At 45.3% G+C, this 27,876-nt stretch overlaps 1 protein-coding gene across 1 annotated transcript; it reads right to left on the reverse strand.

Moving 5' to 3' along the window:
* Positions 1–1,768: 1,768 nt before the first annotated feature.
* LOC308395962 (uncharacterized protein) lies at positions 1,769–27,613 on the reverse strand (the record flags this gene model as incomplete). The annotated part of the gene is made up of 4 exons (XM_080881024.1): positions 26,641–27,613; positions 17,124–18,784; positions 6,879–6,960; positions 1,769–3,406 (listed from the first exon to the last, which is right to left on the reverse strand). Exons 1-4 carry the CDS (start codon positions 26,644–26,646, stop codon positions 1,769–1,771), a joined length of 3,387 nt encoding a protein of 1,128 aa, XP_080737150.1. The 5' UTR covers positions 26,647–27,613.
* Between the last annotated feature and the right edge of the window lie 263 nt (positions 27,614–27,876).

Consider the following 27,876-nt stretch of genomic DNA (forward strand, 5'->3'; position numbering starts at 1 on the left):
AAATCACAACAACAGTCGCCTCAAGGCGCTTTGTATTGTACAGTATATAATATAATAATACATAGAGAGAAAAACTCAACAATCATATGACCCCCTATGAGCAGCACTTTGGCGACAGTGGGAAGGAAAAACTCCCTTTTAACAGGAAGAAACCTCCAGCAGAACCAGGCTCAGGGAGGGGCGGGGCCATCTGCTGTGATTGGTTGGGGTGAGAGAAGGAAGACAGGATAAAGACATGCTGTGGAAGAGAGACAGAGGTTAGAAATGGAGCAGTGTGTCATCCTGTGAACCAGGGTTTTATTCAAATCATTGTTCGCTCCATGTTACAACATTTCAACATCACCATTCATTGTTTAACAGTTCGTGTTTGTTACAATCACATATTTTCAGATTTCACTGAATCTATATTGTCAGTTTTCATTAAAATACTAAAACTGCTTATACCCACATAACAGGCAGGTCTGGCCCGGATCTGGTATCAAGCCGGCACTGCTGACTGACTTCTGGCATGATAAGACGTATGTCATCCAGATATGGGCCAGGCCTGGTGTAGATAGCACTGTTTATGCGATAGCATGCCACATCTGGCATGATTGTGGTTTGGTGTATGTGGCCTAGGCTCACAGAAAACAGGTCGTCCCTGGATCCGGCATCAAGCTGGCACTTCTGACTGACTGGTGTCATGGCAGGGTGTATGTCAGCCAGATGTGGGCCAGGTCTGGCAATGATGGCACTGTTTATGTTCCTATTTTCCTATTTTAGTTAGAAGACCCAAATGCCATGTTGCAATACTATACTGCTATGGTAGCCAATGTTTCAAACGCAGGTTTGACAGGTTTGTGAGTGTACACTTTATCCAAAACCTAGTGAGGGTTTACTCATGTTTGCCACCAGGTGGCTGTAGCTCAGGAGGTAGAGAAGGTCACCCACTGATTCAGAAGGTTAGTGGTTCGATCTCTGTGTGATCCTCCAGGCTGCATGTCAAGAGTGTGAATGTGTATGAATGTAGTTAGGAAGCACTCAGTTTACAGATAGCGTATGATTGAGAATATATCATGTTATATAGAGCAATTTGAGTAATCTGGGAGACTAGAAAAGCGCTATATAAGAATCAGTTCATTCACTGTCTGAACAGAGTTTCGTCATCTTACTTTTGCACTATTATGTTCCGGCACATGTTCTTATTACATGGCTTAATTAAGGTACACATTAGGCCGACATCTGGGGCCAGAGCTGAAACTGTTCTAGGCCAGCACAGGGCTAGCAGTGTGTCTACAACTGGCCTTGTGCTGCCCCATGTATGGGCCACATCTGGCAAACCAGATCTGGGCCACCAAAGGGCCGTCATTCTTTGCCATGTCTGGGCCATGTGTAAGCACATTGCGTGGGCCAGATCCAGGCCATACCAATTTTGCTATGTGGGTAAAGACACAAAATACCCCAAAATAAGACATTTTTACATGATATGAGTTACACTAAAAAAAATTAACACACATCATTTTCTGCAGACCATGAAGACAATGACATGCTATGACATCAGCTACCTTTTGTTACTATTCTTGAGAATTGTTACATGTTATGAAACGAAACAATTCTTCATGTAGCTTTTTGAGTGTATTACATCAATGTGGTGCCCCTTCTAAGGGAGGACATCAGTTAAAAACACTGTTAGTAATGAGAATGCTTAGAAAATAAAAGCATGCAAACAGGACCTGATTATTTATTCCCTTTAATGAAAATAAATCATCTCATCAATTCAAATACGTTGTTACTCAATTTGATTGACAGGACAGATGATCAGTGGTGCAGAGTTTTTCACACCTTGATAAAGCCCAGGACTGAAGTACGGGTGGAGCTTCTCTGTGAAGGAGCAGCCAGTGAACGAGTAGATCAGAGCTGCAGCATCTACGTCATAGAAGGAGACTAGACCCTCCTCATAGTCCACAAACACCCCCACCTCAGGACCAGACCGGAGACAGAGACGGACCGGAGGGGCGGCACAAGCACTGTACTCACTTCCATTTCTAAGCCACACAGTCCAGAAACCATTTTGAGGAATCAGTCTGATGTTTCCCTTCCTGTTGATCGACTCTGTGGACACTCCTAAAGTCCATTTAGTCTTTCCTTTAACCTGAACCTCAAAGTAAAATCTGCCTGAAGAGAAACTCTGCTCTGTTAAAACACAAACACAGTAAGAAAATCTCTCTGGGTTGTCCGGAAGTTTCTTCCTCACATCACCATGATTCACTTGTTTTCCATCGTCAGACAGGATGAGATAAGGATTTGCTGTATCAGGATCCAGAGTCACGTCCACTGCATCCTGCTGGACCCTCTTCAGCTCTGCAGCCTCAAACAGCTTCTTCATGTCTTTCCTGAGTGTCTCCACAGCTCTCCCCACAGTCCCCTCATATGATGGTGGACGGACTCTGACCTCTGTCCAGTCCTTGGTGCTTAGAGCAGCTTTCAGGGAGGAGAAGCTCTGGAGGAGGTGGAGGTGGTCTTCAGAGTGTGAGAGCTGCTCCACCTCAGATCTTCTCTCCATCAGCTCAGAGATTTCCTGTTCCAGATCTTTGATGAGTCCTTCAGCCTGTTTCTCTGTAGTTTCCTGTTTGTCTTCGATCTCCTTTATGAGCTCCTTCAGGCGTCTCTCAACAGACTCCATCAGAGCCGTGAGGACCTGAACACCTTCTGCTTTCTGTCTGTCTGCAGCATCTTTCCTCATCTTCACCGACTCTTTGATCTCCTGAATCTTCAGTCGTCTCTTCTGGATCATCTGCTGAATCTCAGCCTCTGTCTTCTCCAGCTCTGCCTTCTTTCCTTCATATTCTTCTCTCAGAGGAACAACTTCATGAGCCTTGTGATCTAGAACAGAGCAGAGCATGCAGACACATGTCTGGTCGGTCTTACAGAACAGCTCCAGATGTTTATCGTGCTTCCTACACATCCTGCTTTCCAGGTTCTCCACAGGCTCAATCAGCTGATGTCTTTTCAGACTTGTAGCTGTCAGATGAGGCTCCAGGTGAGTCTGACAGTAGGAGGTCAGACACACCAGGCAGGACTTCAGGGCCTTCAGTCTGGGTCCAGTGCAGACGTCACAGGGAACTTCTCCTGGTTTGGCAGCTTGTTGCTCTGAGCTGCTGCTGCTGGCTTTCTGCTGAGCTTCACGTCTCTGAGCAACCATCTCAGACAGCAAAGTGTTAACATGAAGTTCAGGCCTTGTCTTGAACACCTTGTTACACTTGGGACACTGGCAGCTGTCATTAACATCCCAGTGCTGAGTGATGCAGTTTTTGCAGTAGTTGTGTCCACATGATGTGGTGACTGGATCAGTGAACACATCCAGACAGATGGAGCACAGAAACTGATCTTCAGACTGTAGATTGGTGGCTGCAGACATTTCTGCACTCTAAGGGAGAAAGAAAGGAAATGCATCTTATTTGAAATTTTGTTTACATTTCATATTTTAAAAGTAAGGAACAAGTGTTAGGGTTGTAGTCATAACGTAGCAGTTCTGACAGATGTGACAGATGCCCATCCTGACAACTTCATGTGCTTACTCATTATGTCCTCAGATTGTTCTATTACAGGAACGGTTTCATGATCGTACCCTTTAAAACTCACAAGTTCCCTAACTTCAGTTGCCTCAAGGCGCTTTATATTGTACAGTAGACCCTACAATAATCCATACAGAGAAAAACCCAACAATCATATGACCCCCTATGAGCAGCACTTTGGTGACAGTGGGAAGGAAAAACTCCCTTTTAACAGGAAGAAACCTCCAGCAGAACCAGGCTCAGGGAGGGGCGGGGCCATCTGCTGTGATTGGTTGGGGTGAGAGAAGGAAGACAGGATAAAGACATGCTGTGGAAGAGAGACAGAGGTTAATAACAGATATGATTCAATGCAGAGAGGTCTGTTAATACAATTACGGTCCAAGAGTCTCAGCAGTCCTCTGTCCTCTAATTCCTCAGTGTGAGAAGGATGTTGGGGGTTCCTGCTATTGGTGTCACTGCCAGACAACATATCCTTGGTTTCTGTGTATTTGATTCAGGCAACAGCAAAACTCTGCTCTTGCCATATGTGGGTATTTGGGTGACCATCACTGATCCTCTCCTCCTACCGGCAATGGCACCACACAAACAATAAGAACCCTCAGGTGAAGAAAAAAATAACATAAAAACAAAGTCCCAAAGTGCTCCACCAAATCCTTTCAGAATCAAAAACACACCACAGACCTCACTCAGCGTCTGTGAATGTGTGTTAGGGGAGACATCTAACATCCTACAGCTAGCACACATAGAAACAACTCAAAAACGACTGTGAATAAAACCAGTGAAACCTAAACACAGACAGATTACACGAGGAACACACCTTGCCTATAAAAACAGCCACATGTTAAGGAACCTGCCACCTAGTGGCAAAAGGAGGCACAGCGCTCTGGTACAACCAGAGCTATATATAATAACAAGCTAAACTGTTAAACTTTAACTTACTGTGATCTATAATACAGCCCAGGCTTGTCTCTCATAATCTGACAATGTTTTACCACTGCCTCTGAGAGAGGCCACCATTAAGCCAATAAACATCACAGATGCATTGTGGTTATTATGGCAAGTGGATTCACATACAACATGAACTCTGCAGCCTCTTCCAGATGTTGGAACACTGAGTTGTTTGATGTTGTTAAAGAACCCAGAGGTGTCCTGTCCTCGTACGTGAGCCCTTTGCTGTTCTTGCAAGTGTAGTTTCATTAATATGGCCCGGATCTGGCCCACACACGGCAAAGAATGACGGCCCTTTGGTGGCCCACACATGGGCCAGCACAAGGCCAGTTGCAGACACACTGCTAGCCCTGTGCTGGCCCAGAACAGTTTCAGCTCTGGCCCCAGATGTCAGCCTAATGTGTACCTTAATCAATCCAAGTAATAACAACATGCGCCGGAACATAATAGTGATAAGGAAGATGACGAAACTCTGTTCAGACAGTGAATGGACTGATTCTTTTATAGCGCCTTTCTACTCTCCCAGATCACTCAAAGCGCTCTATACAACATGCCACATTCACCCAATCACACGCTTTCTCTAAACTGAGTGCTTCCTCACTACATTCATACACATTCACACTCTTGAACCACTAACCTGCCGATCAGTAGGTGACCTGCTCTACCTCCTGAGCTACAGCCACCTGGTGGCAAAACCGTCTCTAGGTTTTGGATAAAGTGTACACTCACAAACCTGTCAAACCTGCATTTGAAACATTGGCTACCATAGCAGTATAGTATTGCAACATGGCATTTGGGTCTTCTAACTAAAATAGGAGCATAAATAGTGCCATCATTGCCAGACCTGGCCCACATCTGGCTGACATACACCCTGCCACGACACCAGTCAGTCAGAAGTGCCAGCTTGATGCCGGATCCGGGCCAGACCTGTTTTCTATGGGCCTGGGCCACATACACCAAACTATGCCAGTCCTGGCCCATATCTGGATAACTTACCACTTACCATGCCAGGAGTCAGCCAGCAGTCTGCCACAGACAGAGGAGGACTCACGTTTGGTTTGGACTTGCCTGCAGTGCGAACAGTGCGAACACGATCGTCTGTACTCACCTCTGTTCTCACCAGTGGACAGAATCTGCTGTGAGGCTCAGAATATGAACGTGATGGACTCAGTGTGACGTTCCTGTGAATCTTCGTTTAGAGACAAACTGGACTTGACTGCAGCTTTTCACAGGGTTTCTTTCCTCCTCACCCTTTTTTTTATGATTTTATGGTTTATATTTATCAACAAGGAGCAAAGGTCGGATTAGAACACGCCCAGGCTGGACGGGTGAGGCGTGTTGTATGGTTAACCATCACACACTAATGAGGGTCTCAGCCCATCTGGATTTAAAGAGTATTTTATTTTTCTGTCCTCGAGGTCACAAACTTTGTACTGTAAACGGGTTTTTCTATGTCCAGCAAATGCAGTCTGATCAGAGCTGTTATTAAACCAACATTTAATTTTTGTCAGAGTTTGTTTCCTCCTTCTGATTTGTGAATACATGGAGTTAATTTATGGCGATGATGGGATCAGAACAAACACTGGATGCAGGTCAGCTGAGGCCTGAATGTTATCCCTCTGGACCCCCCACTGGCTTGGACCCCAAGCAGCACGTCATCTTCAGCTAGCCCACCAATCAAAATATTCAGCTCAGTTCTGTGATGCAGAGCCTTCAGGATTTAAACAAACAACAAAACTTCTCCTGATGTGGTTTGTCCTGACTGTAACGTAGAGCTGCAGCTTGTTTCTGCTGTGAGCTGAATTCACACGTGTTCAATGTAGTTTTAAATAAAGGTTTATTTAAAGAGGAGCCTAGCATCAACATGTAGGTAATATGGGACTCTTCATACGTTCATCAGTGGATATACGAGTCAAACACTTTCACGGTATCAGCTGTACAGTTCAAGTAATTCAAAAACAGGTAATCGTCACACCTTTGGACATATTTTAATAGTTAGAACTACATATCGGTGAAGGACGTTTGCTTTTTTTCTTTTCTTTAAAGCGTGTGTGGTGAAATCTCTGGTTCATCGTGTGGTCCACCTTCAGGCCGCTGCAGTTTCACCACAGCAGACGCACAACAACGCCTGTCCCATCGTGGAGGCGTTCAGAGTCAGAGACCAAAGAAAGGACATGTTAAAGTTTCTGCATTTAATCAGATGTGATTATTTAAAGTGTTCTAGTTTCTTTGCTCTTGTGTGTGAGATCATCTCCTGACGTGGAGTGCCGGGCTGCCCTGTTCCTTCTGAGCACGCTCAGTTCGTGGTCATCAGCAGAGTGATTAGTGTTGAAAGATGTGTCACATGACCGGGTGTTAGGGCTTAGAGCGAGGCACCGGGAGCTCCCGCAGCACAGCCGTTACAGCCGTGAAGTCCAGCCAGCAGCCATGGGCAGCACCAAGCAGGCAGCCGGTAAGTCTGACAGGATGAAGAGGCAGGAAGTGAGGCACAGGTGGACGACAGGTGGACGACAGGTGTTTAAACTGCGGCGTGTCCTCTGCTGGTAGAGCTGACAGACAGCCTCTGGTCATGTGATCTCCTCTAGAAACCACCTTCTCTCTCTCTGTGTTTCATTTCAGACGCTAATCAGATTAAGAGGCTGGGAAGGAGATTTAAGAAACTCGACCTGGATGACTCCGGATCCCTGAGCGTGGAGGAGTTCATGTCCCTGCCAGAGCTCCAGCAGAACCCCCTCGTGCAGCGAGTCATCGATATATTCGACACCGACGAAAACGGGGAAGTCGACTTCAGAGGTGCGAAAGAGTTTTTACAGAAGACGAACAGCAGCTCAGCCGTTACAGCCTCATCGCTATCACACAGATACAGTTTGACACCTTTTTACAGTCAATAATATCCTCATGATTCAGTTACTCAGTCCAGGTTTGACATTTATATCATCTCTGATCCGCTGAGTCATATAATTAATCGATGAACACAACGTGTGCAGGATTACCCAGCAGGCACCGAGCCGTTCGGTTTGTTCTCGGAGCGTTTTGTCTCTGCGTGGAGACGATCGTATCTCAGACCTTTTGATCTTCTTGTTCTTCAGCCTTAAACAACAACAGTGATGATTTTCCTTTTCCACAGAGTTCATTGAAGGAGTCTTTCAGTTCAGCGTGAAAGGAAACAAGGAGCAGCGGCTGCGTTGTAAGCACTTCAGCTTTAACCATCATGGTTCATAAACTATGCTCGATTTTTAAACACCTTGAGGCGAATGTTGTTGTTTTGATTGTGTGCTACATAAATACAGTCTCGGTCGTTGTGTCCTTGGGCAAGACACTTCACCTGTTGCCTACTGGTGGTGGTCAGAGGGCCCGGTGGCGCCAGTGTCCGGCAGCCTCGCCTCTGTCAGTGCGCCCCAGGGTGGCTGTGGCTACAATGTAGCTGCCATCACCAGTGTGTGAATGTGTGTGTGAATGGGTGGATGACTGGGTGTGTAAAGCGCTTTGGGGTCCTTAGCGTAAGGCGCTATATAAATACAGGCCATTTACCATAAATAACATGGAATCGAACTGAAACTTACCTTCACATTTCCTCTGTGATTTTCTTTGGCCTCAGTTGCCTTTAGGATCTACGACATGGACAAAGACGGTTACATCTCCAATGGAGAACTCTTCCAGGTCCTAAAGACGATGGTGGGAAGCAACCTGAAAGACACACAGCTGCAGCAGATCGTCGACAAAACTATCATAGGCGCCGACAAAGACGGAGACGGCAGAATCTCCTTCGAGGAGTTCTGCGCGGTGAGTTTTTGTGACTCGTTTCACCACCTGGACTCAAACTGGAGTCTGCACCAAAGCAACGCGCCGTAATCTGTGCTACAACCACGTTACGTTTCCTAGTAATGCAGTAAAGTGTTATACTTAAAACTGCTATAAAGGTTCTTCAGTTACCTGAATGAGGAGCAAATAGAAAGAAAGAAACATGAAACATTTGGGCTTCAATCAGCTGATCTCAGTTCATGTGCAGGGAGGAGGGCTGCAGATACGGCCATTACTTCTAGATTTATTGTATGAAAGGTCAAAAAGGATGTTGAAGTGCAAACTGGGTCCAGGACAGAGTTATGGTGCTAACACATGTGTGCGTGCATGCGACCAGCACGGCTCAAAACATGCATCAAAAGTTAGAAACTGACTCTGAGAAAGCTCCAACAGTAAAGACCCGAGAAGGTCGCTTAGGGAAGAACATCGTGAAGCTGTACTTGCAGGATTATCTAACTCAGCGCTCCCCAACCTTTTTTGTGCCACTGACCAGTTTATGTCTGACAATATTTTCACCGACCGGCCTTTAAGGTGTCGCAGACAAACACAACAAATTAAAATGATTCAACCGAGACAGAAACTGGTGTTCTGTAAATATAATGATAAACATGAATTCACTGTGTGATTGTGTAACTTTATTAGCAGCGTCCTCCTCTCTGCCCTTAATGCTGTCTGGTCGCCAGTGTTGCTCAAGTTACTTGAAAAAAGTCATCAGTAACTAATTACTGATTACTTCCCCAAAAAAGTAATCCCGTTACTTTACTGATTACTTATTTTCAAAAGTAATTAATTACTTAGTTACTTTTTAAAAACACGATTTACACCCTGAAGAGGTGATAAAGCAATAGATCTTTAAGCCCAATTCTACTTTTTCTACATAATCCATCATACAAAATGTAATCAGATGGAAAAGTCTCTTTTTAAAACTTGTTTTATTAGTTTTAATCTTTTAACTTTATGCATCAAGCAAATATTTAATTATATGCAACATTCACTGACTGGAAGAAATTAGTTTAACATTTAAACCTATTTTCTGCACATTCCAGCTCATAAAATAAAATAGTTTTGTGTTTACACTCAGTCTTTCAAATAGATGCAAGTAAAACACAGCAGAAAATAAATAAAGTCAAAGACTCAGCGGTCCTGTTGCTCTATTTTCACCTGTAAAGCAGGAGTGGGGTAGGCGGAGGTTTACCCTGGTGCAGGTGTGCCGCGGTCAGTGGAAGAATCCGTGAGTTTCTCTGTGAGTTTCCCATTACGTCGTAGCTACTCGGTGCTTGTTGGAAGTTTAGGGGTTTTTTCGCTGTAAAAAGAAGTTTTCTTCCCACGCACAGCGGACACTAATGTTTTTGTCACTTTTTATGGAATCAAACTCAAAGTAAGGTCAGTACTTCCACGCTTTAAACGCTGCACGCTCACACTCTCTCTGCACTCGATATATGATCCATTGTTGATCTGCACACAGCTGTTGTCACTAATGGCGCTCTTGCTTACGTCACTGTCATGAGACATTCTCGCAAAAAAATCACGGTTTTAGTAACGCAGTAACGCAGCGTTCCTACGGGAAAGTAACAGTAATCTAATTACCGTTTTTGCAATAATAATCCCTTACTTTACTCGTTACTCGAAAAAAGTAATCAGATTACAGTAACGCGTTACTGTCCATCTCTGCTGGTCGCTATGGTAACGTTTAAACATTTCTTTCAAAATAAGACCCAGGGAAACCAAGTTCACAATAAAACCCTGAAAACCATAAACTTCTCACCCGAGCCTCGGCTCTCGCGGCCCGGTACCGGTCCGTGGCCCGGGGTTGGGGACCGCTGCTCTACAGCACCAGCAGGACCTCTTCAGCTCATTTCGAATCCAGAACCCTCACAGGTCTGTTTGACGCCCACAGAACTGAAGTCACCTCATCGGCTCCCAGATCAACACAGAATTACCTTTAAAATCTTTCTGTTAGTTCACGGAGCTCTCGGGGCCTCCTCTGTTTACAGAGTCGATTCAGTTAAAAACAAGAAAAAACAGTGTGTGACATCACTTCCTGTTGTCTCCTGCAGGTGGCGGGAGGATTGGACATTCACAAAACGATGGTTGTGGACATCTGACAGCCTCTTGTTTATCCTTCGTCCGTTCACAGGAGTCATCCAGCTGTTCCTGCCGCTCTGTTAGCTCCACCGGGCTGTTTGTTTTATGCATCCTTCAGGATCTGAAGGTGTTTGTTTTTATTTTAGTGAGCTGACAGACTTACAGTTTGGTCCATGAATATTTGGATTGAGACAAATTTTCTAATGTTGGTACATTACCACAATGAATTTTAAATGAAACAGCTCTGATGCAGGTGAAGTGCACACGTTCAGCTTTAATTCAGTGTGTTGGACAAAATGACCGCATAAAAATATGAGAAACTAAAGTATTTTAACACAATGCCTTCGTTTCAGGCTCAAAAGTATTTGGAAAAATTAAATAACTGAAAATAAATTGATAATTTCTATTACTTTATTCAAAACCCTTTGCTGGCAAAGGCCTTAAGTGTTGAAGTCACGGACACCACCAGATGCTGGGTTTCCTACTTTTGCTGCTCTCCCAGCCTTTACTGCACCAGCTTTCTGCTGCTGTTTGCTTTTCTGTCCTATGTTTAGTCGTCGACAAGTGAAACGCCCAGGTTTAGCTTCAATCATTATTGGCATTATTTTAAATTAACCAAATCATTCAATATGGCACAGAAACAGTGGCACTCGCCGCCCTCACTCCTAAAACTTCTCCCTCTTCCTATACAACCAATTGCCACATGTTGCCATATCATTTTTTGATTGTTTGAGTTTGCATGCTTTGTTTTTTTTACGTCACATTGCGTCCTGCGTCCTGATCGCTGCAGACGATCTCCTCCGTCTCTCCTGTACAGAATCGCTGCATCGATGCTAGCAGTGTGACTGAAGTGCAGTGCTGTATGTCCACGATGTCCACCAAACGTTTTGCACCATCAAAAAATAAAATTGGCTCCTTGATTTCACCTCTCGCTGGTTATTTTTAGAACATAACACCCGCGATAAATGAGAGACAGCTGAGAAATATAACATTTGAATGCATTTTCTCTTTTGCTCTGAGGCGCGGGGGAAAGATATCGACAAGTCGATGAACATCATTTACAGATATGTTGGGTAAATGCCCGAGACATCTAGAGAAATGTAAATCGCCGCTTGATTCATTCATTTGCTTAACTTGTTTTGGACCGTAAACAGGGCGTGAATAGGACACCGGAAACAAAGCTCCCCACAGGAGTTTCCGCACCGGAAGTAGAATATGCTAACGTGCACATAGTCTATTCCAATTTAGCTGGATGTGAGCAGACAGTCTGTCTCTAAACAGCTCAGAATTCACTCAGCTGCTTCAGGCCTGTGTCACATCATCAGGAAACACAAGTGTTTTTGCAGAACTGTGCTGGCTTTTCTTAGGTTTTCTTTTTTGGCAAAGTCCTATCTAGCCTTTCTGTTCTTGAGGTTTATGAGTAGGGATGGGTATCGAAAACAGTGGGAACCGGTTCTCAACAAGAACCGGTTCCCACTGTTTCAATTCCTTGGGATTGTTTGCCATTTTTGCAAACGATTCCCTTATCGATTCCAGTCGCCCTGAATGACGTCACCGCGTTGCGGAGCGTCATTTACCTGACAGGAAACATGGCGGCTCAAACGATCAAAAGTTTGGTTATACTTTACGAGAGTGGATGACAACAGGGCAACTTGCAATACTTGCAAAGTAGATATTTCATTTAAGGGAGGAAACACTACGAATATGCAAAAAACACGCGATGACCTTAAATGAATGTCGTGTTTTTAATTCCGGACTCGTGAATCTCAACCCAGCAGCAGCGGTAACGTTTGCACGTCCTCTCCCGTTAATGCGGCAGGTAAATAATCAACAACAGTGCATATTATGTTAGTGCGATCTGCCTTATTACAAACCTGCCATTACTGTGCATTTAGTGACCATGATGAGAGAGACAGAGTCTGGCTCAGATGCTGGCAGTTCTCGCTGCAGTCTACCGGTAGCGTCTCCTTTCAGGCCAGGATAGACGAACGTCACCGAGCAGTGACTCAGTTTGTGGTCAAAGTCTTGCACCCATTGGCCACAGCAGATGATTTTCAGTAAGTGAATGTGTTTAATTGTAGGCGGGGACATTACTGGATATTCTTGTGTAATTGCTACAGAATAATTTATGTTATACTTTGTTATTGCTACAGAAGAATATTTATTTTATTATTTTACATTTACAATGTTTTTCCCGGGGACCCTGTGACACCCCATTGAAGAGCCGTAGGCTGGATCTCTTAAGATCTCACTGTTGGGTTTGTAAGGCCATGTTACTCCTAAATTTCTATCTTGTTCAAAGAGAAGATATAAAACAAAGTTCTAAGCTAATCGACCTTAGTGTTCTCCTTTTTTAAAAAGAATCGATAAAGAATCGAATCATTAAACAGAATCGAAAATGGAATCGGAATCGTGAAAATCTTATCAATACCCATCCCTGTGTATGAGTGTCTTGCACCTTGCAGTGAACTGTCTGTGTTTACTTTCATGCAGTCTTCTCTTTATGGTAGATTTGGATATCGGTACAACCTCCTGGAGTGTTGTTCACTTGGTTGGCTTCACCGTGGAATGATTTTGCGATCATCCACCACTGCTGTCTTGTGTGGATGTTCAGGTGCTGAGTTCACCAGTGCCTTCTTTCTTTCTCAAAGATTCTGCCTCTCTGAATATTGTAGGAAGTTCTTGGATAGTTTTTTTCTGTTTTCCCGGCTTAAGGATGGCTTGTTTCACCTGCACTTAGAGCTCATTTGACCTCATGTTGTCTGTTCACAGCAAAATCTTTCAAATGCAAGCACGAAAACTCAAATCAACTCCAGGCCTTTAAATCTGCTTAACTGATAATGACATAACAGAGGAATTGCCCACACCTGCACATCAAGTAGCCTTTGAGTTAGGTGTCCAATTACATTTGGTCCCTTTAAAAAGAGGTTGGCACATTTTAGGGAGCTGAAACTCCCGAACCCTTCGTCCCATTTGAATGTGGATGCCCTCAAATGAAAGCTGACAGTCTACACATTATGTTCATGTCCATCATATAACTATAATTGGAATAAACAGGTAAAAAAACAAAACTTGTGTCACTGTCTAAATATATATGACCCTAACTATTCCTGCCACTGATGGAGCAACAGAGTGAAGTGTTCACAGACAAGTGAAGCTTCTCAGTCTCAGAGCAGGACCTGAGCGACTGAACACTTTTACATTATTTCCCCATAAATAATGGCACACTTTGATAGTCACATTCACAGGAGCAGACCAGGAACATTTGCACTGACGATCTCCTGAAGAAACATCATGGGGGTGTCACTGCATCTCCTCTTCTTCTCCAGAACAGTCAACTCAGATTTTAGAAACTCTGAAGTTTTCTGACACAAAAATATAAAATGTGGAAGTTATTGTTCAACTCAAGCCTTAAATACTGAACCGTATGTGTAGGTTTACGATACACGTCAGCTTTTAGATGGCTGAGTAGTCAGAAGCAATAATGAAAAAGTATGCAGGGAGATGTCACAGCAGGCCAGTACCTAACCTGGAGCTCGGCGCAGATACAGACAGCAGGACTCAAGTTTGACGAGACTTTATTTACAATACACACAGGTGGAAACTAGACAGGAGGGGAACGCGCATGGTGCGTGGAACTAGAGCACGGGTCTCTGAAATAGAGTATAATAAGGGAAGCCGGGGACTGCAGACAAAAGGTAATATGACAGTCAGATCTTTTCTTCCTCACATTACTATAAAGTACTTGTTTCAGACAGATTCAAATGAGGATACGGGCCAGAGTCAGGGGCCACATCCTTTTGTAGGCCCAGTTTGAGGGCCTCACATTGAAGAATTGAAGGCTACTCCACATATGACACACAAAGGTGTCCTCCTTTCCCCCAGATCTAAAGGATGGGTCAGGTGTATCCTATCCCAAGATTCATTGCACACCGGTGTTTGAAAACATTGTGGTGCAGACTGTCAAAGCCAAGCATGGAATATTCAGCAGCAACACCTGAGTGAGTTTAACTAACATCGTCATTCTGCTGTCAGGTTTCTGTGAGGCAGAGTAAATCACACAAACGATGCAATTTGTGTAAGATCCATAGCTGTATTTCAAATAATGACTGAACAAACTCAGGCTGCTTAAATTTGTCTGGCCTATATTCTTATCGTTCTTTTTCTTACTTTATGGAGGCCAAAACTGAATTGCACACTTTAATGTGCATATTATCATCAAATGCATCTTTGCTTAAAACTGTAAAATTACAAAAATCTCTCAAATCAAACGTACTCTCCTGCACTGCGAAAAGCCCTCGTGCACAGTTTGGCATTGACTTGGTTGAGATTCAATCATTATTTGCTTTATTTTAAATGAACCAGATCATTCAATATGGCACAGAAACAGTGGCACAGTCAAAATTTCTCTCTCTCGCCGCCCTCACCCCTAAAACTTCTCCCTCTTCCTATACAACCAATTGCCACATGTTGCCATATCATTTTTTGATTGTTTGACATTTATTTAGGCCACAAGCAGAGTGCTCGATAGCTTTGGCCTTAGGAAACACAATTTTTATAGTTTCTTCCAGCAGTGAAGGTGACGATAGAAATCAGGAAGAAACATTAGCATTTAGTTTGAAGTCCAGTTTCAACAGAAGTTGAACTGGAGACAGCAACTTGTTGAAATGTCATCTTAAATTGGTCATGTGATTTGGACGCGCTGGTGCGTCTGTCAACCCCACAGGGTTAAAAGTTGGTAAGTAGGCGTATACCTATTAATGACATCAAAGTCTGTTAACATGTTTCATTCTCTGAGCCTCATCAGCCTCTTCTGTAGGACGTCCATCCACCATCCTGGCCTTCAGCAGCGCCAGACCCTTCTTGCAGCCTCCCTCTCTCTCTCTCCCCCCCCTTTTTCCTGGTCTACGTCAGCCTTTCAGCCTGGTCAATTCAATTCAGTTTTATTTACACAGCACCAAATCACAACAACAGTCACCTCAAGGCGCTTTATACTGTAAGGTCGACCCTACAATAATACATACAGAGAAAACCCAACAATCATATGACCCCTATGAGCAGCACTTTGGCGACAGTGGGAAGGAAAAACTCCCTTTTAACAGGAAGAAACCTCCGGCAGAACCAGGCTTGGGGGGGAGGGGCATCTGCTGTGATTGGTTGGGGTGAGAGAAGGAAGACAGGATAAAGACATGCTGTGGAAGAGAGACAGCGGTTAATAGTAACTAATAATGGCACCAAATATATGTAATTGTAATTCACCAACATACACCATGAGAATTTGCTCACACTGTTGGTGTATAAAACAGATTTTTCCTTCTCAGTATTTGTTACTCAAATCATCAAAGGAATCATTGTCCCATCCATATTCTTCCACTTTTCCTTGTCGGGGTCGCTGGGGGGCTGCAGCCTATCCCAGCTAGAGCCGGTAGATGGGAAATCACTGCTCACTCATTTTAACATTAATTATTGTTTATTTACACATTTGTCACATATTTAGATTCCATTTAGTTTTGTTTTACAATCAGCTTTTGCTAAATAATAACAATAAAATATAAATGTACTTCATCGTGTTTATGGACATGAAACAGCAACTTTAGATCACTGACCACAGCTGGAAAACTAAAGTCATCCATCCATTCGCGTCCGCTTATCCTTTTCAGGGTCGCGGGGGGCGCTGGAGCCTATCCCAGCTGTCATAGGGCGAGAGGCGGGGTACACCCTGGACAGGTCGCCAGTCTGTCGCAGGGCCAACACACAGGGACAAACAACCATTCACACTCACATTCACACCTAGTGGCAATTTGGATTATCCAATTAACCTATCCCCACAAGCTGCATGTCTTTGGACGGTGGGAGGAAGCCGGAGTACCCGGAGAGAACCCACGCAAACACGGGGAGAACATGCAAACTCCACACAGAAAGACCCCGGCCTGATGGTGGAATTGAACTCAGGACCTTCTTGCTGTGCGGCAACAGTGCTAACCACCGTGCCACCGTGCTGCCAAAAAAAAAAACTAAAAAAAAGGATAAGCGGAAGTGGATGGATGAAAGCTAAAATATAACATTTCTTTAAACCTTGACTTACCACAATATGACATTTGGAAAAACCAGTAAGTTTAAAATCATTAGTCAGACCTTTCCACACTACACTATGATAATTGCCCACATGACCCCTTAAACCAGCTAAATGTTTGTCTGTAATTTTCTTATTATACAATGTTGTTACACTGGTGCTACTGGAAATCTTCGATGTGTTGTAATGGGACAGTTTCTGATCTCCTCAGCCTGACCTGTATGCGCTCCACAGGATCATATTCTCTCTGTTTAATCTCTTAGTACAAGAAGTAGTAAGTTTTCTTTTTGTTTAAAGTGTCCTGACTGTGTTCTGTGACCACGTTGTGCAGAGAACTCGTCTCTATAAATGATTCTAAGTCTTACTAGTCAAACACCCTGCAGGCTGCTCCTCTTTATGTTGTTTTTGGCCTGCAAAGACCAACTGTTTGTGTGAACGCTTTAAGATCCCATAGCAGTGGAGAAAATTGGAGCAAAAGTTACTTTTCAAAAATTATTTTTCATTATTTAAATACTTGGTTATATTTTTTATTTGCCTTCTCCTTGATTAATTAAAATATCAGTTTCATGTTTCTCTTTCAAAAGAAAAAGATATAATTATGTAATATACAATAATTGTAATATAAAGTAATCTGCTAATAAAGTAAAAATTCTTAGCTCTACTCAGTTTGATTGACAGGACAGATGATCAGTGGTGCAGCGTTTGTACCATCATCATTAAGCTCGGGACTGAAATATGGGTGGAGCTTCTCTGTGAAGGAGCAGCCAGTGAACGAGTAGATCAGAGCTGCAGCATCTACGTCATAGAAGGAGACCAGACCCTCCTCATAGTCCACAAACACCCCCACCTTCTGAGGAGCAGACTTGAGAGAGAGGTTAATTTGGGGATCTTCACAAGCACTGTACTCACTTCCATCTCTCAGCCACACAGTCCAGAAACCATCCTCGGGGCTCATTGACATGCTCTTTGTCCTGTTGATCGACTCTGTGGCCACTCCTACATCCCAGTCAGTCTTTCCTTTAACCTGAACCTCAAAGTAAAATCTGCCTGAAGAGAAACTCTGCTCTCCTAAAACATTAACAAAGTAAGTAAATCTCTTTGGGTTGTATGGAAGTTTCCTCTTTCTCCTCACCTCACTGCAGTGTACTTGTTTTCTATCGTCAGACAGGATGAGCCAATGATGTGCTGTATCAGGATCCATAGTCACGTCCACTGCATACTGCTGGACCCCCTTCAACACCGCAGCATGATTCAGCTTCTTCATGTCTTCCCAGAGTGTCTTCTCCAGCTGAGCCACAGCTCTCCCCACAGTCCCCTCACATGATGGTGGACGGACTCTGACCGCTGTCCAGTCCTTGGTGGGTGGAGCAGCTTTCAGGGAGGAGAAGCTTTGGAGGAGGTGGAGGTGGTCTTCAGAGTGTGAGAGCTGCTCCACCTCAGAGCTTCTCTCCATCAGCTCAGAGATTTCCTGTTCCAGATCTTTGATGAGTCCTTCAGCCTGTTTCTCTGTAGCTTCCTGTTTGTCTTCGATCTCCTTTATGAGCTCCTTCAGGCGTCTCTCAACAGACTCCATCAGAGCTGTGAGGACCTGAACACCTTCTGCTTTCTGTCTGTCTGCAGCATCTTTACTCATCTTCACCGACTCTTTGATCTCCTGAATCTTCAGTCGTCTCTTCTGGATCATCTGCTGAGTTTCAGCTTGTGTCTTCTCCAGCTCTGCCTTCTTTCCTTCATATTCTTCTCTCAGAGGAACAAACTCATGAGCCTTGTGATCTAGAACAGAGCAGAGCATGCAGACACATGTCTGGTCGGTCTTACAGAACAGCTCCAGATGTTTATCGTGCTTCCTACACATCCTGCTTTCCAGGTTCTCCACAGGCTCAATCAGCTGATGTCTTTTCAGACTTGTAGCTGTCAGATGAGGCTCCAGGTGAGTCTGACAGTAGGAGGTCAGACACACCAGGCAGGACTTCAGGGCCTTCAGTCTGGTTCCAGTGCAGACGTCACAGGGAACTTCTGCTAGTTTGGCAGCTTGTTGCTCTGAGCTGCTGCTGCTGCTGGCTTTCTGCTGAGATTCACGTCTGAACTGAGCAACCATCTCAGAAAGCAAAGTATTTACCCTCAGCTGAGGTCTACTGTTGAAAGTCTCTTTACACAGGGGACACTGGCAGCTGTCATTAACATCCCAGTTCTGAGTGATGCAGTTTTTGCAGTAGTTGTGTCCACATGATGTGGTGACTGGATCAGTGAACACATCCAGACAGATGGAGCACAGAAACTGATCTTCAGACTGTAGATTGGTGGCAGCAGACATGTCTGCACTCTGAAGAAGGAAGAAAAAAAAAAACATTAAACAAATGGTTTCTCAGCCAGCAGAGTAAATGATCTTCTTACCTAGACAATGCACAAAGAAATAATGAGAAGAAGGAAATATTGTCTTGTTGTTTCAATTAAAATACAAATAAATTGTATTTATATCCTTTGTTTGTCCTTGAACAAAGGATCTAGGGCCAGATTTACTAATGTGTTTCGCCTGTGCAAATTGGGTTTTGTCGATCTGTGGAACCATCCATCTTCATCCGCTTTATCCGGGGCCGGGTCGCAGGGGCAGCAGCCTAAGCAGAGAGGCCCAGACCTCCCTCTCCCCAGCCACCTCCTCCAGCTTATCCGGGGGAACACCAAGGCGTTCCCAGGCCAGCCGAGAGATATAATCCAGCGTGTCCTGGGTCTGCCCCGGGGCCTCCTCCCGGTGGGACATGCCCAGAACACCTCACCTAGGAGGCGCCCAGGAGGCATCCTTGTCAGATGCCCGAACCACCTCAGCTGGCTCCTTTCGATGTGGAGCAGCAGCTGCTCTACTCTGAGCCCCTCCCGGATGGCCGAACTTCTCACCCTATCTCTAAGGGAGAGGCCAGCCACCCTTCGGAGGAAGCTCATTTCTGCCGCTTGTATCCGCGATTTCGTTCTTTCGGTCACTACCCACAGCTCGTGGCCATAGGTGAGGGTAGGGACGTAGATCGACCGGTAAATTGAGAGCTTCGCTTTTACACTCAGCTCCCTCTTCACCACAACGGACCGGTGCAGCGTCCGCATTATTGCAGCTGCAGCCCCAATCCGTCTGTCGATCTCCGGCTCCCTTCTCCCATCACTCGCGAACAAGACCCCGAGATACTTGAACTCCTCCACTTGGGGCAGGAACTCATCCCCGACCTGGAGTGGGCACTCCACCCTTTTCCGGCTGAGAACCATGGTCTCAGATTTGGAGGTGCTGATCCTCATTCCCGCTGCTTCACACTCGGCTGCGAACCGTTCCAGTGGGAGCTGGAGGCCCCCACCCGATGAAGCCAACAGAACCACATCATCCGCAAAAAGCAGAGATGAGATTCTGAGGCCACCAAAGTGAAAGCCCTTCGCCACTTGGCTGTGCCTAGAAATCCTGTCCATAAAAATTATGAACAGAACCGGAGACAAAGGGCAGCCCTGGCGGAGCCCATCACCCACCAGGAACGAGTCCGACTTATTGCCGGCAATGCGAACCAAGCTCTTGCAACGGTTGTATAGGGATCGAATGGCCCGTAGCAATGGGCCAGACACCCCATACTCCCGCAACACCTCCCACAGGACACCCCGAGGGACACGGTCGAATGCCTTCTCCAAGTCCACAAAACACATGTAGACTTGTTGGGCAAACTCCCATGCACCCTCAAGTATCCTCGAGAGGATAAAGAGCTGGTCCAGTGTTCCGCGACCAGGACGAAAACCGCATTGTTCCTTCTGTATCTGAGGTTCGACTAGCGGACGATCTCTCCTTTCCAGCACCCTGGCATAGACTTTCCCAGGGAGGCTGAGGAGTGTGATCCCCCTGTAGTTGGAACACACCCTCCGGTCTCCCTTCTTAAAGATGGGGACCACCACCCCGGTCTCCCAGTCCACAGGTACTGCCCCTGATCTCCACGCAACATTGTAGAGGCGTGTCAACCAGGACAGCCCTACAACGTCCAGAGCCTTCAAGAACTCGGGGCGGACCTCATCCACACCAGGGGCTCTGCCACCAAGGAGTTGTTTAACTGCCTCAGTGACCTCGCCCCCGGAAATTGGCGGGTCATTCCCCTCATCCCCAGACTCTGCTTCCTCCTCGGAAGACGTGTCAGTGGGATTAAGGAGGTCCTCGAAGTATTCCTTCCACCGCCTGACAATTTTCTCAGTCGACGTCAGCAGCGCTCCGCCAGCACTATACACAGTGCAGGTAGAGCACCGCTTTCCCCTCCTGAGACGCCTGACGGTTTGCCAGAATCTCTTCGAGGCAGTCTGAAAGTCTTTTTCCATGGCCTCTCCGAACTCCTCCCACACCCGAGTTTTTGCTTCAGCCACTGCCCGAGCCGCATTCCGCTTGGCCTGTCGATACCTGTCTGCTGCCTCCGGAGTCCCACAAGCTAACCAAGCCCGATAGGACTCCTTCTTCAGCCTGGTGGCTCCCTTCACCTCTGGTGTCCACCATTTGGTTCGGGGATTACCACCACGGCAGGCACCAACCACCTTGCGGCCGCAGCTCAATGCAGCAGCTTCGGCAATGGAGACGCTGAACATGGTCCATTCGGACTCAATGTCCCCAGTCTTCCTCGGAATGCTGTTGAAGCTCTGCCGGAGGTGTGCGTTGAAGATCTCGCGGACTGGGGCCTCTGCTAGACGTTCCCAGCACACCCTCACTACGCGTTTAGGTGCACCAGGTCTGTCCAGCGTCCTCCCCCGCCACCTGATCCAACTCACCACCAGGTGGTGATCAGTTGACAGCTCAGCCCCTCTCTTTACCCGAGTGTCCAGAACATATGGTCGCAGGTCTGGTGATACGATTACAAAATCGATCATCGACCTACGGCCTAGAGCGTCCTGGTGCCACGTGCACTTATGGACACTCTTATGTTCGAATAAGGTGTTCGTTATGGCCAAACTGTGATTAGCACAGAAGTCCAATAACAAAGCACCGCTCGGGTTCAGATCAGGGAGGCCGTTCCTCCCAATCACGCCCCTCCAGGTCTCGCTGTCGTTACCCACGTGAGCATTGAAGTCTCCCAGCAGGACAACAGAGTCTCCAGGTGGAGCACCTTCCAGCACCCCCCCAGGGACTCTAAGAAGGCTGGGTACTCTGAACTGCCACTCGCCGCATAAGCGCAGATGACAGTCAGGACCCGTTCCCCGACCCTAAGGCGCAGGGAACAAACCCTCTCATCCACCGGGAAAAACCCCAACGTACCGGCAGCAAGCTGAGGGGATATTAGAATACCCACCCCAGCCCGCCGCCTCTCACCAGGGGCAACTCCAGTCTGAGACAGAGTCCAGCCCCTCTCCAGGAGACTGGTTCCAGAGCCTAAGCCATGCGCAGAGGTGAACCCGACTATATCTAGCCGGTACCTCTCAACCTCACGCACTAACTCAGGCTCCTTCCCCACCAGAGAGGTGACATTCCATGTCCCTATTGCCAGTCTTGGCAGCCGGGGGTCAGTCCGCCAGGGCCTCCGCTCCTGGCCGCCACCCAGCACACAATGCACCCGACCCCTATGGCGCCTCCTGCGGGTGGTGGGCCTGCGGGAGGATGGGCCCATGTCTCCTCTTCGGGCTGTGCCTGGCCGGGCCCCATGGACTAAGGCCCGGCCACCAGACGCTCGCCCTCGGGCACCCTCCCCGGGCCTGGCTCCAGGGCAGAGCCCCAGTAACCCTATCCCGGGCAGGCTAAACTGTTCCCTCAATGTTCTCTTCATAAGGGTCTTCTGAATCGCTCTTTGTCTGGTCCCTCACCCAGGACCAATTTGCCATGGGAGACCCTACCAGGGGGCAAAAGCCCCCAGACAACATAGCCCCTGGGATCCCTGGGACACATAAACCCCTCCACCACGATAAGGTAGCGATTCACGGAGAGGGATCTGTGGAACCAACAACCCAAAACAGGAAGTCTTGATGGTCTCTTTAAAAATTTGTGATCCTATGGGTCTCACACAACAGGCAGTGCAGAACTTATATTGGAGCCAATGTGGGCGAGTGTACTCACCAGGGCCCTGCCCTGGAGCCAGGCACAGAGATGGTGCCTGGCTCAGCTTTATTGCTAGTAAATTCAATTAATTTTCAATTCAGTTTTATTGATATAATAGTCCAAATCACAACAGCAGTTGCCTTAATGCTCTTAATAGTATTATAATTATTATTAACAACCTTAAATAGTATGGTTCCCAGCTATTTAAGCAAACTCTTTAACATATACAACCCCAAAAGAACACTGAGATCGTCTGGCTCTTAGTACAGCTGAGGTGTCGATTAAAGCATAGAGAAGATTGGGCCTTAGCAGTTGCAGCACCTAGAGGCTGGAATAACTTGCCACTTGATATTTGTACTTCAGAGTCTATACAGTTTTTCAAATCACGCCTTAAAACTCACTTCTTTGATTGGCTGTTAATTCGAGTTCAGTTTGAGTACCATCAGGGTTTTTTTTATTTCATGTTGTAACAATATATCACATTTGCTTCTTCTTATGTTTTGTTTAATTGCATTTATTTTTATATGGTTTCTCTTGTTCATTTGCTAACTCTTAAAGCACTTTGGTCAACTTTGTCATTTTTAAATGTGCTATAGAAATAAAATTGACATTGACCATGCTTCACTCGAGGGATGGTATTGGGTAGACGTGCCTGGTTTCCTCTAGACATAAACCTTGGCATTCAGGCTGAGGTCTGAGAGTCCTTCGCCTGCCTTTTGGCAAACTCCAAGTGGGGTTTTACTGAGGAGTGGCTCTGGCTGGCCACTCTACCATACAGCTCTGACTGATGAAGAGCTGCAGGTGGTCATCCTTCTGGAAGGTTCTGCTTCTGGATCTCTTGCAGAGTGACCATCGAGTTCATGGTCCTCTCCCTGTCTAAGGCTCATCTACCCCGATCGCTCAGATTGGACGGGCAGCTAGCTCTGGCTAGAGTCCTGGGGTTTCAAACTTCTTCCGTTTATGGATGATGGAGCCACTTTGCTTGTTGGGACCTTATTGCCACAGAAAGATTTCTGTTCCTCCTGTGCCTTGATATAATTCTGTCCCAGAGGTCTAAAGGCAATTTCATGACTTGATTTGTGCTCTGAGATACACCATCAACTATGGGACTGTATATAGACAGGTGTCTGTATGTCCAGTCACCTAGATTTGAATTGCTATAGACTTCTGGTTTTGGGGACCGGGGCGGGGACACCCTTTTAACCCTTATTTTGCACTGCCATACACTTTGCTAGAGCATAACACACATATTTAGTGGTCCCTAGTAATTATTTATTTATTCATGAGGAAGGTTATCCCAGGTTCTGTCCATTTTCATAATAAGTGATAGTACAGGTAAAACAGAAAAATGTGGTGCTTTACATCATAAAGATTGTAATATGTAATATAAATGGTCTTTGAATTTGTGTTATACTGGAACAGCACTAATTCTGACTGGAGACTGGGTTTGTTATTACAAACCCACTGCTCACCAATAGCATGCAATCCTGAATTCACAGTGCTAAGGTTTCAAATCTATGAAGTATAATATCTGGCTGTCAAATAAAACAAAGAAAGTAATATTCAGTAGTTGTCACGGTTTGCCGGGGCAAGCCGTGTGGAATTATGTAGGACCAGGACGTGGCAGCTCTGGTGCAGGTGAGTATTTATTAACGAAAGAAATACAAACAACAAAGCCACTGGGAACATGAAACTGGAGCCTAAACTGGGTAAAACTAACAAAACAAACCAGAAACGAAGATGCAGGGAGGTCCGGGGAAATACACATGGAGAGATGCAGGGAGACCGAGGGGAAACAACACAGACGAACCAGCAACTACTATGACAGAAGACACAACTTAAATACACTCAGAGAACACAGGGAGATCACACACAGGTGGGGAACACAGCTGGGAGTGATTATCGTGACGAGACTAGGGAGGCAAACTGAAAACACTCACATAAGACACAGACCTTTGCAATAAAACAGGCAACACATACACGCAATGACGTAACACACCAACTAAACACAGACTGGGGGAAACAGAACATAGGAACATGAACCATGAAACAGAAGAGTACAAACACCCAGGTAACCAAAATCACAGAATACTAATAAACTAAACATAAACACGGAGTCGCAGACTCCGGACCATGACAGTAGTATTTCAGCAATGTTTATTTTTAATGTTCACAGTTCACAGCTGAACCATACTCTGGTTATAAAATAATAATAAAGTGCGTTTGTCTCATTTCAAGTAAAATGGGTTTTACATTCAAAGATAACAAGTTATTTTCAAATAAATGCTTAATTACTAATTAGGCCCCTCTGACCACTGGTGATGGCCAGAGGGACCGATGGCGCGATATGGCAGCCTCGCTTCTGTCAGTCTGCCCCAGGGCAGCTGTGGCTACAACTGTAGCTGCCTCCACCAGTGTGTGAATGCGAGAGTGAATGAATAGTGGCATTGTAAAGCGCTTTGGGTGCCTTGAAAAGCGCTATATAAATCCAATCCATTATTATTATTATTATAAAAATAATGACAAGATGTAGTTTGAGTTTCATCTTTTCTTCTTTTTCCTTAACTAGACTTCACACGTGAACCCTCTCAGCTTCAACCCTTCTGTTTCTTTGACTTACTTCTTCAGATTTCTGCATCTGGTCTTCATGCAGTTTTCTTCCACATGCGCTTTGAATAAATTATGTGACAAGCTGAGTAGCGCCACATGGAATTAGCTTCAATGCACGCGATTGGTCTGTGTGCTTCCTGTGTACATAGACTAAAAATAAGGCGGTGCAGATTAAAATAACTATACCGTAAATATGACAAAAGTTGTGCAGAGTAAAATAGAAACTCTCCATTCAAATCTAGTAACAGGTCAGGTCCTCTAAGAATGGGACTGGGACTATATTCCAACTGCGGTTCACCTATTGGTGACCCAGGGTTTTTTTTTAGATTTGACTATAACATGACTCCAGTAATTCAAATGTATTTGACTGATTTAGGCTACGTTCACACTGCAGGCGAAAGCGCATTAAATCCGATTTTTCTGACCCTATGCGACCATCTATCCGATCATGGTGTGACAGTGTGAACGGCACAAATCCGATATTTTCAAATCCGACCTGCATGGGTCACTTTCGTATGTGGTGCTGAATCCGATACATATCTGATGTTTCAGAAAGCGACTGCTGTTTGATGGTCATGTCGCATTAAATCCGTCTTTTACGTCACTGACACAAGACAGACGCCGATTATCAGCGCCGGAGAAGACATCGTGAACGCCTCCTGGCCATCCAATGTAGATGTCAGTGAAACTGTTGGGAAGACAACGTTGGAGAAACGTGAACATTTTGTTTGTTCTGTATAATCTGCAGATTGTGACAGAAATCTGCAGCTATTCTTCGAAGCAGCGCTCCTCTCTTAAACAGTAATAAGGATCATTATTAGGTTATTTACATTATTATGTAAATAACAAAATAACTTAAAGCAAAAATTGGGAAACGTAAAGTTCGAAGTCTTTATATTAAGGGCCATCAGTCAAACAATACTGTTGCTCTGGGACTAAACTGTGTGACGTCTTCTTTTGCGCATGCGGCCGCTTTGAGCGTTCACACTAGAGCGCGTTTGCTGTCGCATTTTATTTGTAGTGTTAACGAGCAGACAAAAAAATCGGATTTGATCAAAAAATCGGAATTGAGCATCAAGACCTGCAGAGTGAACGTAACCTTGGATTCTCATAAAAGGAGGGATGAACAGCTGAAGCAGTGGCGGTCCTAGCCTGTTTGGTGCCCTGGGCGAACACTCCCTCTACCCCCCCCCCCCCCCCCCACCCACACACACACACACACACAAACAAAACATATTAAGGATTATACATTAACATAAAACTGTTGTACACACACACATATGAAAAGAGAGAGACTATGCATAGTATGCAAACGGCTTCTTCATACAATGAGAACAGGATGAATCAACAATTGACACTGACTAATTAATATTAACATCTGTAACATAATGTATTGTTTGAAGATTAGTCTGTTACTGTTGCTATTTTTACCATTTCTTCTTGGAGCAACTGTAACCCACATATTTTCCTCAGGGATTAATGAAGTATTCTGACTCTGATTGGTTCAGGATGACCTGCCATTATCCAATCACACATCTGCTTACCTGCATCTGTCGCTCGTTTCTCCTCCTCTTCTTTTCTCTTTTTTCTAAACTGAGCACCTGATGGCTTTGAACTGTTTTTGTCCATCTTGGTTTTAATTTTGCACTCCAGTATGAACACAAGTCCCCCAACCCGAGGATCAGCACAACATAACCTAACACACAGTTCACAGATTCACTTTGTCTAAGGTTGATTTCTGGGATTTCACACAACCCAGGATTCAAATCATGAATACATGATGGGCTTGGATTTACAACATTATGAATGAAATGTGCTCTATTTGGAAGCAGCAGGCCCCGCCCCTTTCGACGGGTTGTGTGTGAGACTTTAAATCATCAAACTGTAAATTTTAAATTGTTATTGATCCTTTACCCCGAGTCCTAAAGTGTAGATTTATTTTCTTACTCTTCTTATACATACTGTTTGTTTACTTGCACTGCTGTAACTGCAGCCTCGTCGTCTCGTCTCTCTATATGCTGGACTGTCTGTAGCGGAGATGACAATAAAGTTTACTTTGACTTCAGCAGCGCGCAGGCGCACCGAGGGCTCTCGCGCTCACTTTTCGCGTGTAGAATTTCTAAAAAACATCGGTGCAAATGATAAGTCTGTATTATGATGTCTGGTGTTTTCGTGTTTGTTGGTTTGATTTTATGTTGTTTTATTTTGTTAGTTGGTTATTAGACGCTGCTCCAGCCGGTCAGAGACTCCCCGCCGCCCCGCCCTCTCCTCTCTGCGCCGCCAGCAGCAGGCGCACCTCGCAAACGGAGGGCGCCCTTACTCCCAGCAAATGGGCGACAGAAAACCGATCGGTGCCTGTGACATCCCCGATATGCGCGGGCTGATGTCGGGGCAGCAGGAGTACAAGCATTTTTTTTTTTTAGCCGATGCCCGTGATGCCGCCCCCCGACACGATGCCGCCCCGGGCAACCGCCCGTGTCGCAGAAGATTTGTGTAGAAACAGGAAGCGTGATCATCTGTACTCACCCGTGTTTGACAGAAGCTCTGCTGTGTGAAAATGAATGTGATGAACTGGGTTTGATGTTCCTGTGAAGAGATTCAGATTTGTCTGAGCTCAAACTTGTTTAGAGACAAACAGGACTTGACTGTAGCTTTTTCACAGAGCTTCTTTCCTTCTCATTTATAATTTTATGGTTTATACTTATTAACAAGGAGCAAAAGTGGGACACGCCCTGGCAAAGCAACAAGATAAAGATTTAGATTCTTTGATTTAATTTATT

This window comes from Rhamphochromis sp. 'chilingali' (genome assembly GCF_963969265.1).
Source record: "Rhamphochromis sp. 'chilingali' genome assembly, chromosome: 4".
NCBI lineage: Eukaryota > Metazoa > Chordata > Actinopteri > Cichliformes > Cichlidae > Rhamphochromis > Rhamphochromis sp. 'chilingali'.